Consider the following 11,184-nt stretch of genomic DNA (forward strand, 5'->3'; position numbering starts at 1 on the left):
CTGTGGGAGATATGGCGCTGGGCAGACTTGGTAAATGTTGTCGGTCGTTATTATATGAGCCCTCTAAAGGAGTTTTTTACGGTGTTTTACAGCTAGGCTGGATTGAAGGCTGCATAGGAGGTAAGACAAACAAAAGTCGCCAACAAATGTTGTCGCTCTTTAAAAGGTAGTATGAAAACTGCGTGGTTTGCATAGCGGGGGGAGCTAGCACCCTGTAAAGCAAGCACACGTGAATTAAAGCAAGGTACAGCTGCTAATGGGGGTACTGAACTTAAAATAAAGCCCACTAGAATTTGGACTTTAAAGCTTAACTGTTGCCACTGTTGTTCTCTTTGGCTATGTGAGTATTGTGCAAGCTATTCTATGCAAGGCTACCTGATCACAGGGACTCGTAAGAGCTTTCTTCTCGTATAGTTATTATTATTTTTGCCCATGATTGCCATGTATTGGTAACTGATTATGGATTCAACCACGCATTTTAACCACCCTACAGCAAAAAGGCATTTGTTGTCGGAAGATGTTATCAAGCTACAAGACTTCCAGCAAAGAAAGCTGGCAGTGGCTCACCATGTCAATGGATCGGAAGGTGAAGTAGTTATTCTTGTCTTTGGCCCAGCTCTGCAAATTTATGTCGTATAAAACTTACTTTTGTGTAAACCTTACACTACAGGGAATTATATTAACCTATTCAGTCAGAAGCTGCAAAGGAATGAGCTGATATTGCGGGATGATTTGAAACTTGTCCTTCACCTGTGCCAGTCAGCAGATGACATGCAAATAGCCAGAGATGCCATCTATAGGTAAGTGTGCAGCATTCATACAGGGATAGTTGTTAATGACCAAAAAACAACCCAGCCAAACCTCACTTACCCATTGCTGGCTTGCTCTCATAAGGTATCACACAGAAAACCATAACTTGTTGTATGGAGACTTCAAATTTGGTCCTCTCTTCATGAGACTGTGCTATGAGTTGGGTCTGGAGAGCATGGCTTTTGCTACAATCACAGACAAGGTAAACTGGGTAACATCCAAACTTAAGTTAAACAACAGTAACTAGACTGGGCATATACTTTAGTGTTTGACTAATAACATTTTATTTTCTCCTGTCTGAACAGAGCATGAAAGGATTTTTCCACGACACCACCTCCTTTAATATAACCATAGACATGTTGTTCATGAAAGGCTCCTTTGAAAGTAAGTAACAGATTAACTCTCCTGTGTTTTTTGTTTGTTTGTTTTTCTCCCACAGTGATTATGATATTTATATAATAATGCAAACTTTTAACTATTGCAGATGCTTTGGAGGTTCTAAGAACCATGAGGAGCCAAGGCATACCATTCAACAAAGACACTCTCACGTTAGCAGCTGGTACCTGCTATAAGCTGGTAATGTTTCAGATATTTTACTCTTTTATTTTCATTTAACATTACAACCTTATTTATTCTTATATTTGGACCGATGCCCTGTTTTTGTGTTGGTCAGAATACGGCAGAGACCTACCAGATCTGCATCACGCTCATAGAAGAGGAACAGACCAGAGGGCAGTTCATCCCGAGGCATACTTACTGTTTCGCTGTAGCACTAGCACTTCGAAGAGTGAGTTTTACATTATGTACCTCTTATGCATGAAGTGAGATATAGCACATATTTAGAGCATCATTTGTTTTCTTTGTGTGTGTGTGTGTGTGTGTGTGTGTGTGTGTGTGTGTGTGTGTGTGTGTGTGTGTTTTCCAGGGTGACCTAGAAAAGGCTCAGTCATTATTTTCACAAATTATGAGCACTGACAGCAGATTATGCCAAAATTTTAAGGTAAAGGTGCAGCATGTAAAATGTAATGTGCATTACTTCTTGCATTACTTCTTCCTGTCATTCTGTGTAATTTGTTTGTACTTTAGGTCCTAATACTAACAATGTCTGGAGCGTTGGCAGAGGCTATTTCTACCCTTTCTGCAGCCATGTTGCCAAAAAGTCCATCTTTTGTAAAAAAGCCAGAGTTTTCTCAGGAGGTGGTAAGTGAAACACAGCTACTTAAAATTACTGCAGCTGCCAGGCGATTGGTTAGGGTTACATAATTGTTGTTAGTGTAAATGCTTATGTACAATGAGTGGTGCATTTAAAGTTCTACACATTTTTTTTTTTTTTTTTTTCTCTGTGATAAACATTGGAAAATCTAGTCCAACGGAATTTTGATGTGTCCTTGTGCTGTTATTATTAATCCAAGCTACTCTGAGGAAATGTTACTCAGATTGTTCATTTAAACTTGAGAGAAAAATCATCTGCCCGAGAGTTGACTTGGTATCATCCGTTTCAGGTGGATTTGCTGCGTTTGCGGAGTCAAGGCAGGCCACACATAATAAAAGTGGAGCAGGTAGTGACTCAGCTTGAAAGAGACGGTCAGGTGACTCAGCAGACGCTCGATGACATGCTGTGCCGCACGCCCACAGGGAAGAGGAAACCAGCGCCAATAGGACTGGAGAGGAGAACTAGCCGGAGAACTCTAAAGCCTCTACAGTCCACTTTACTGTCAGAGTGAGGCTAGAGTTGGCCATTTAAACACCCTCACACTTCCCAGAGTTGACTTTGATGTTATAAACGCACTCATATGATATTTAAGGGCCCTGAACAGCAGCCTATTAAAACGTGCTTGTCCTCGCCAATGCAGATACAACAGCCCATAGCATTGCACCTAAAGAAGCAAAATTGCCAAGAGGAAAGTTTATTTTTCTACTACATCAGCATCATTGACAGTCTATGCCATCTTCAATAAAGAACACATTTAACATAAAATATTAATGTGTTTAAAATAAATTCACAGTACCTGTGCATACTCTTAAACTAATGAATTATTATGTGAAGGCACAAAGCAACACTGTTGTGAAAAGGTAGGTTGCCATCTTTAATGCTGAGTCATTTGACAGTCTTGTGTCATATGCATTAACTATCGTTAGCTACCAAGAAATCAGAAACGGGGACAGGTTTATTTGTAAGGCTCGTTTGGAGGTCATAAGTGGGTTTTTTGTTTGTTGGGGGAGAAGTGTGTTATGTGTATGAATGAGTGATCAAAGACAGATTTATTAAAAATCTAAAGTTTTGTTTCTGGAATCAAATGATTTTGCTTTCTCATACTTTCTAAAGAGGACACTTGCGATTGTAAAGAGCAAACACTGGGTATGTTGTGAGTTTTTCCCGTAGTCGACACTAGATGTTTCCCACATCTTTAGTGTGGTTTAAAGGTTTAGTGTCTCTTGGATTTCTGTATGAATAAAAAAAAAAAGTGGGCCAGACCCGTGAGTCTAAAGACATTTAATTACACATTTAAAAATCCCTGAGATATCTTATGAGAAAAAGAAATTCAATTGTAACTGTACAACTCAGTGTTTCTACATGGCCTGTACTATGAAGAATGAAAGAAATGTGTTACAGAAACATTTGTTTTTAAAGAAAAGTTCTATTTAGTAGATAGTGAAAAAGAAATTGAGCTTTTCTGTAATTTAAACGTAATTTAGCGTAGCATGAATGGTAATGGGAGAGGTCTTAAATGGCACTAACCAGCCACAATACTGTGGCTAGTCTTGAGTGTACACTCCCAGCACCTAATGCCACAACTTAAAAATAACATTACTTTAGTAGAAAAGTATTAAAATGCCAACAAATGGATGTGAAATGCTAGTATTTCTACTGTAACAAGCATAAATAAAGTACAAATGCGAACCAAACCCGCCCGTAGGAATTCGCCCGGATGTAAACAAACCGTGACGTACATCGGAACCTTCCCACAATGCACTGCTTACGTCTATTTAACACGTAAACAGGCGAAAGACAGAGCTGCTAAATTAACCTGAACGCACTGGGTGGACAGTTTGGAAACGGCAGAAAGAGAGCGTGTTTGTGTTTTTGTTTATGTGACTGATTTTGAAGTTGAAGCTATAAGAGGCGCTGCGGCGACATCCTCGCCTAGCGGCCGCTGGTGGCGGTGCTTTTCAGCGTTAGCTTGCCGGTTCGCTGGGACTGTCTTAAGCCGTGTGTAGAAGCTCCTCGTAACATCGGGCAGCTGACCCCAACTGGAGCAGACAAAGGAAAGAAAATAATTTATTAAAAAAAAAAGACGTATAAACTGAAAAAGATATAAAACTATTCGAAGGGACCGCGAGGTCGGAGTAAGATAGTTAGGAATTAGTTTACTGGGTATTGTTACATTAATTTATATATTCATATTTGGGTGTTTGGTGGTCTGATATTTGTAAATACTGGCTTTGGTTAGCTTTAGCAAGCGTAGCTAGAAAAACACAATGAGCACCGAAGAGACGGCAGCGCCTACAAAATCCGTTCCGGATGATGATGGAATGACATGGTGGTACAGATGGCTCTGCAAAATAGCTGGGGTTTTGGGAGGAATATGTAAGTAGTTGTCAAAGTCTTATGTTACTCCTCGAGTAAATAACGTTACGTCCACAGAAACCCAAATCCCGCCATGACCACACGCTTAGCTTTAGTTAATACCACTGACTGTGCACTATGACCACTGCTGCTGCTGTGTGCCAGGTCACGACATTTACTTATTTTGTGTGACAGCTATGTGAATAATCTTTACGCCGTAATTGATACTGGTATGTGACCTCCTCAGTATGCAGATGAGGGGCAGCTGCAGAGTGACATGGCATGGCATTTTCATAACGAAACATCTGTTTTAGATTGTGAATATGCCGCAATTTAACTGCACAGCCACTAAACAAAAGCTTTGTCACTGCTTTGTCCCCCTCGCCGCTGCAGCAGCAGCCACTCCTGGGCACCGCCTGTTTGTTTTTTCATGCCACAGCAGCTTGTTCTGCCAAAACGAACCGCGGTGTACACGCACATACTCAGGTATTCCCCTCAGGAGGTTCATGTGAGGCTTTTTATTTATTTATTTATTTATTTAAATATAACTGCTGGCTCTGCAGTTTTTGCAGTATCCCTGATCCACCCTTCCTCTCCCTGTATCCATCTCTCCTTCACAGTGACACCAGAGTCACAGTGGCTGTATCACATTAACAGCTGCATATTCAGTGGCTTCTGTATTATTAAGGAAGCTGGATTGTCTGAAGGTGCAGTGGATGAGTTTCAGCATGAAGCTGCTCTGTGGTGTTATTTGGTTTAGTTACCACAGTGGTGAAAACTGCAAGACTTGAATACTCTCTCAACTCCACCCTAAAAATACAACTCTGTTTAGACATAGATTGGTGTTCTGCACTCAAGGGTTTTTACGACTTAGTGCAAGGTGGTTTTTTTACATTTAAAAAATATCTTTAATTAGAACTTGTCTTTTTTTTTCATTTTATTATTTTTATTTATTTATGATTGATTGATACCTTACAGCAAATTCTGTAAATTCTAATAAAATATACATTAACTTTTAGGATTTTTCTTCTTTTTTTTAATTATCTAAAACAAAATTTTTACAGTTTTAGCATTTTTATTTCTAACATTAACTACTGGCAAATAACCTTTTGGATTTCCTTTTTGTTGTTGTTGTTTTGCAGATTTTGCAGTGCTGAGAGTCTTGTCCTCAGTACTACTTAATACTTAATACAATATTTAGCGTAAGATTTAGAAGCAGTGAGATTTTTTTCAGATATATCTTCTTTTAAAAAAATAGCTGTGGAGTTCACATTTGAATGTTATGGAAGTAATTTCAATGTAGTGGATACATATAAGCGCACACATACAGCAGACTGAAGATATAATAATAGCCAACCCCAAAACTTTACCTGTTATATTCTACATGGATATCGTGTATATAGATAGCACTTCTTGTGTTTACAGTTGACTGCATTACTTTAGTGTGAATCAAACTGGCAGTAATTTACACCATTAGTTCATTTTCTGTGTTAATTGCTTTATTTCACACACATCCGTGATATGTGAGGTGCCAAGTTGGATACATTAGAGCCTGCCAGAAATCCTTACATGTAGGAAGTAGACATGGCTTTTTTACACAGCTTTTGAACTCACCATCACCAGCCGTCTGTTTTCTACTGAGCTTTTGGTCTGTCTCATTTTCTGCTGTACACATATTTAGTTTTTTTTACATACAATAGTGGACCTTCTGCTTCTTAGCAGTGGAAAATCTTCCTCACACTGTGTAGATGTTGTCTACCATAATCACTGTGGAGAAATGCTGCGAGTGAAAGGATTAAAAGGTTTCAAACAAATGCTAGCCAAAAAGAGGAACGTGGCCTCAGTTATGATGCAGTTATTATTAAAACACTCTGAAACAAATTCTCTTGTACATGAAAAAGGCAGCCTGCTTTGATTTTTGACCTGATTTCTGTCAAATTTATTCTGTGTAATTAATCTTTGGGCCAGGCCTTGTTTCATAATCGCCCTTTCATCGAGATAGGCGTGCTGTATTTGAACAGTTTATTTGATTTTCGTTTATTTGTTTCAGAACAAACACAGAGCACAGTTGTAGCGCTCATGAGACCTCTTTCATTCTGTGTTTGTTGTCCTTTTGCATTCGTATGTTCCATATTTTCCATGTCACTAAAGAGCTTACACATGACAACTTTCCCACACAACTTTCGACACTGAAGTGGCTGAACTGTATTAACAGCTTCAGCCGGATGTATGGGACGGATTTTTTTCTCTATCATGCAATGATCTGATGTCTGTGGTGTCATAATAACAGCCCTTTGTGTTTTGTCCTGTCCAAATCATGCAGCCTGTGCCATCTCAGGAGTGTGGAACTGTGTCACTGTGAACCCTCTAAACATTGCTGCTGGAGTGTGGATGGTGTAAGTCCCATTACTGTCGCACTTTTGTAATATTCACATGTCACACAGCTAGATAGTTTAAAGGACAGTTCAGAGGTGAAAAAGCAGTAAACATAATATGAAATGACCTCTTTTTAGGCAACACTGTGTGTTGGTGATGTAGCGCATTCAAAGACAATCAGAAAGTTGCCTTTTCTGGTCCAGTTTGTGTAAAGTAATGATTAAAGTCACCAAATGAAGAGCCTTTCAGTGCACTATACATTGATATTGAGCAGAAGTCTCATATAGCCACCTAACCACACCTACTCCTCTAACAAAGGAGGTATGAAGAGTAAATTGGAGCATCTTGCGCCAAAGTGCCTTAACAATTCTTGATTTTAGGTAGGATTTTTAAGTTATAAGCAGGTTAAGTGGTAACTGTATCTCCAATTTGGCTAGCTGGCTCACTGTGAGAACTTTGTTGTTGTTTCCATGAAAGCACAATACGTCTTTTCCAACTAGATGCTGCTTTTAGTAAAAGGAAAGGGCAAAGAATGATTTCCTTGCCGTGCTTACGTATCCTCTCCTTCCTTCTCAAGGTTGAACGCCTTTGTGTTGTTCCTCTGTGAAGTCCCGTTTTGTTGTCAGTTCATCGAGTTTGCTAATGCAGTCGCAGCTCGTGCAGACAAACTCAAACCTTGGCAGAAGGCCTTCTTCTATTGTGGGTGAGGATGATGTATGCCACTGGAGACAGAAATGAACTATATGGGGGAAAAATAAAAAAACATTTGGAACTTGGGTTTTCTGATAGTTATGCACATCGCATATAATCTTGGAAATGTACTTAATCAGATTTACTGACTTTGCCTGTTCTCAGGATGGCTCTGTTTCCTGTATTCTTGAGTTTCTCCTTTACAACCTTGTTTGGGAACGCCATCGCCTTTGCTACAGGAGTGCTGTACGGCCTCGCTTCTTTAGGCAAAAAGTAAGAAAGACGATATAATGCATCTGAAATATCTACACAGTACAGACTGTGCAATAACGTGTTTTTTTGATATCTCACCCACATTATATCTCATTGAAACAGGCTGTCACATTAAACCTTAAACGTGTCATTATAACAAGTTAACATGTTTTTTTATCTCAAGTTTAAATGCTCTAACAGTTCTAATGTGATTTATGTGGTTTCTTTTGTTGTTGTTTATTCACGTAAAGTAACTTTTCACTTTTCAAGGTGAGCTGTCCATTAACCTTGCAGTTAACAGTGTCATCTATTCCTGTCATTCTTTCTTTCTTTTTTTCCTCCCCACACTTCCCTGAACTTAACATTTTATTATTACCATCACTCTCCTGCACCCCTGTCTTTCCTTTCCCTCCTCTTCCAGGGGAGATGCAGTGACTTACGCCAGACTGCAGCATCAGAAACAGGGGGATGAAGAGAGGATGACAGGAACGACAAACGGGGCTCCAGAGTGAGGCCTTTTCACCAGCTGTTGTTTCTTTCCCTCCTCCTCTGTTCTACACTTGGAATTTTTCTCCTGTCATCTATCCATCCTACCTCTTTCTCCACACCCCTTTCTTTACTTAAATGTTACATTCTTGTTGCGCTCACCCGCACAACAGATTCAGGCTGTTATTTGGTACTTGCCCTATAAATGGGATTCATGATTGTGACCTGATCACTTATATTTAAAACTTAGCTTTTATGTTTTGTTGTGTTTTGCTGGTGTCAGTCATACAGCCTTTATCTCTCTTTCTTTCTTTTTTAAATTGACATCGTTGTCGCCCAAAAAGCCTTTCAGGAAATCTGATCAGAAAATAATGTGATTGTAAATTGTACATATTTGACTTCAGGTTATTCACTTTGACTTTAAGGCTGCAGTTCAGAGTTATGTGTCAGAGGAAGTCGCCTCTGTGCATTCTTTGTGTGTGAGTGTGCCTCCCTGCTGTGGCACCGTGTCTCAATGCAATTTAACAACCGTGTGGCTAGAGTGGGTATACTTTTGTTTTGGGCACAGCGTGGTACACAGTGTCAGCAGTACAACACATCAGCGGGTTAAAAAAAACAACAACAAAAAAAGTTATGACACTTTAATAATGCACAATGTCCCGAGGTAAAGAACCGCATGTATCAGGAACAGGAATTGTAGCAAACAGAGCTGCACTCACAGAGTTGGGAGAGTGGAATTATTGCCTGGAAGAACGTGACTCTTTTCTCAGCTGTCCTCAGATCAGATTCGTCACATTTTGGGATTCTCTTCAGCCGCAGGAGGCTACGTTTGCAGCTGCGAGGCACGATGTGCATCACACATGTGTCAGATCACACTTTGGTAATACTCAGAATCAGTTGGGGAGAGAAGCCTTCTCAAGTTGCGGATGAGCCACAGCTCATCTAGAGAGACACAGGTTTATTTTCTGTATCCTCTGAAGGCTGAGACCGGATCTACTAGAGAACTTTGAGCTATGTTTACTAACGCGTTGCACCGGCGCAAACTAGGTTTGGCGTTAAAAACAAAAAAATAACACTGTCAATATTCACAATGACACTGCAGCGACAAGATTGCGTCTAAGTGGTGCAAACTTTTGCGACTGGCCCTGTTGCGTATGTATTTCTGAAAGTTTTCTTTCTCAATGCACAAAATACAAGGAGGAGAATATTTAAATCACATGATACACAGTTTACTGCTACCTGCGGCAATATTTAACGCAGAAAAAACACTAACCACGCTTATAAATACTATCTGAGGATTGCACTCATGCGCTAATTTGCCCCACTTAGTAAGTCTGGACGATAAAAAGCGATTGCAGGGATAAGCGCTGTCACTTCAGAATGTATTATTGTATTTAAGTCATGAAATGTTAAGGACTGTGTATCGTCTTCTGTCCATAATTAACATTCAGTGTCAGTGTAAAGACATTTTACTACACATTTAAAAATCCCTCAGATGCAGAAAAGTGCAGATTTTTTACATGATCAAAAAATGTTGCTGTAGTACATGAAAGAAACGCATGAGCACAAATAAATGTGTAAAATTACAGAAAAAAATGTTCTGGTAGCTCTGTTGTAATTACAAAACTGAAGGATTGTGCTGATTCTAATGTGGACTCATTGTAGAAAAAAAATTCTGCATTTAATAGTGAAAAAACACCATCTTTTCTGTGATTTAATTGTTTATCTATGACTTAATTATTTTAGGGTAGTATGGATGGCAATCGGGGAGGTCCTTATGTGTAGAAAAAGCTCTAAAGCTCATGAAAGTGCAGTTAGAAGTCCAATATCAAAGCCATTCTGTGGGCCAGATTGGAGTCTTTGCCGGACAGATTCTGGCCCCCGAGCCTTATGTTTGACACCCTCAGTCTAGGCACTTAATGTCTGTCAACCAAAACCTTTTATAAATCTCTGGCCAGTGATTTCAGTAGCATAGCTTCTGAGCACACACAGGTCTAAACTGCAGCTTGACGTCATATTTGAGGGATATTTTTAACATTGGAGAATGTATCTGGTGCATCCAAAGATAGAGACCTTTTATCTTTATTTTTGTTTTGTGCTTTTTATACATTAACTTTTCAGTTGGCTTAAGCTCAGTTGAGGTATTTGTGTAGCTTTCAGTTGAATGGCAAAACCTGCTTGTGCTGCTAACGGACAAGAGACCAGTCGCCAACTTGTGGCACGTAGATTTTGTGAAACGTCATGAAACGAGGAGCAAAACTGTGCACTCATTTGGGAATCTTTGTGTAGCTGGGGGGGGGGGGTTTTCCCGCTTTAGAATCCGTTAATAAGTATCTGCTGATTTCTTTGTGTCTGACATACTGCTCTCTTATGCTCTACCAAAACCCATCCACAGTTTAATGAAGGGAAGCGTCTTGATTCAGGGACTAATTTGTCTGTATCCCACACATTCACCACAGCAATGGTTTCACTCAAATGAGGTATGCAGTGCTCACCAGTGTACTGTGTGTGTGGTTTGTTTTTGGGCCTTGCCATTGTTGTTTTAGCAGTAATAAGGATGGAATAAGTGTTTACACATACCTCTTACAGCTGTTTCTACCTTAAGTCTTGACTGAGTGAATTATTCATACCATCACCATCAGCTCTCAGGTATCATAGTTAACAGTGCACAGCACACAAAACCAGCCTGTGCGCAGGTCATAGTCGAAGCCTGACTCTACGATTTTACTGTATCACCCGAGCCAACGGGAAAAGCATTTTGTCATGCAATTAAAACACACACAAAACAGCCTTCACACACATCAAATCCAGTGATATGCTAAAGTCTAACACACCACTGCTGTTATAACACTGCTTTCTCTGTCCACGGCCATCCACAACAAAACTAATTGCTGCAGGTGTTGAGTGTATCTTGTGCTGTAAGGGATATGTGAATAATGTGTGTTGTGATGTGAATCCTGATCATATTACAAATTAGTGAATAAACAAAATTGCTACTACTG

At 39.7% G+C, this 11,184-nt stretch overlaps 2 protein-coding genes across 3 annotated transcripts; both read left to right on the forward strand.

Annotated features, from left to right (window-relative positions):
- Positions 1-3,093, forward strand: ptcd2 (pentatricopeptide repeat domain 2). Of its 2 annotated transcripts, XM_063478203.2 has the most exons (10): positions 1-120; positions 494-586; positions 671-800; positions 895-1,012; positions 1,116-1,194; positions 1,295-1,386; positions 1,484-1,597; positions 1,736-1,810; positions 1,897-2,010; positions 2,313-3,093. In XM_063478203.2, exons 1-10 carry the CDS (start codon positions 12-14, stop codon positions 2,532-2,534), a joined length of 1,146 nt encoding a protein of 381 aa, XP_063334273.2. In that variant the 5' UTR covers positions 1-11; the 3' UTR covers positions 2,535-3,093. The 2 variants fall into 2 exon arrangements, with proteins under 2 accessions (XP_063334273.2, XP_063334272.1); XM_063478202.1 differs by lacking the exon at positions 1,736-1,810.
- Positions 3,094-3,692: 599 nt separating this feature from the next.
- cacfd1 (calcium channel flower domain containing 1) lies at positions 3,693-11,184 on the forward strand. Its single transcript, XM_063478204.1, has 5 exons — positions 3,693-4,399; positions 6,702-6,774; positions 7,332-7,457; positions 7,610-7,717; positions 8,118-11,184. The coding sequence occupies exons 1-5, from the start codon at positions 4,291-4,293 to the stop codon at positions 8,206-8,208; spliced, it is 507 nt and encodes a 168-aa protein (XP_063334274.1). The 5' UTR covers positions 3,693-4,290; the 3' UTR covers positions 8,209-11,184.

Source organism: Pelmatolapia mariae, linkage group LG7, assembly GCF_036321145.2.
Source record: "Pelmatolapia mariae isolate MD_Pm_ZW linkage group LG7, Pm_UMD_F_2, whole genome shotgun sequence".
Lineage (NCBI taxonomy): Eukaryota > Metazoa > Chordata > Actinopteri > Cichliformes > Cichlidae > Pelmatolapia > Pelmatolapia mariae.

Excerpts from the sequence above, each read along its gene's own strand:
- ptcd2 (XM_063478203.2), top strand. The coding sequence starts at position 12 with ATGGCGCTGGGCAGACTTGGTAAATGTTGTCGGTCGTTATTATATGAG. Across the intron at positions 1,195-1,294 it reads CATGAAAGGCTCCTTTGAAA|ATGCTTTGGAGGTTCTAAGA; the intron begins GTAAGTAACAGA and ends TAACTATTGCAG. Across the intron at positions 1,598-1,735 it reads TAGCACTAGCACTTCGAAGA|GGTGACCTAGAAAAGGCTCA; the intron begins GTGAGTTTTACA and ends TGTGTTTTCCAG.
- cacfd1 (XM_063478204.1), top strand. The coding sequence starts at position 4,291 with ATGAGCACCGAAGAGACGGCAGCGCCTACAAAATCCGTTCCGGATGAT. Across the intron at positions 4,400-6,701 it reads TGGGGTTTTGGGAGGAATAT|CCTGTGCCATCTCAGGAGTG; the intron begins GTAAGTAGTTGT and ends CAAATCATGCAG. Across the intron at positions 7,718-8,117 it reads CTCGCTTCTTTAGGCAAAAA|GGGAGATGCAGTGACTTACG; the intron begins GTAAGAAAGACG and ends CTCCTCTTCCAG.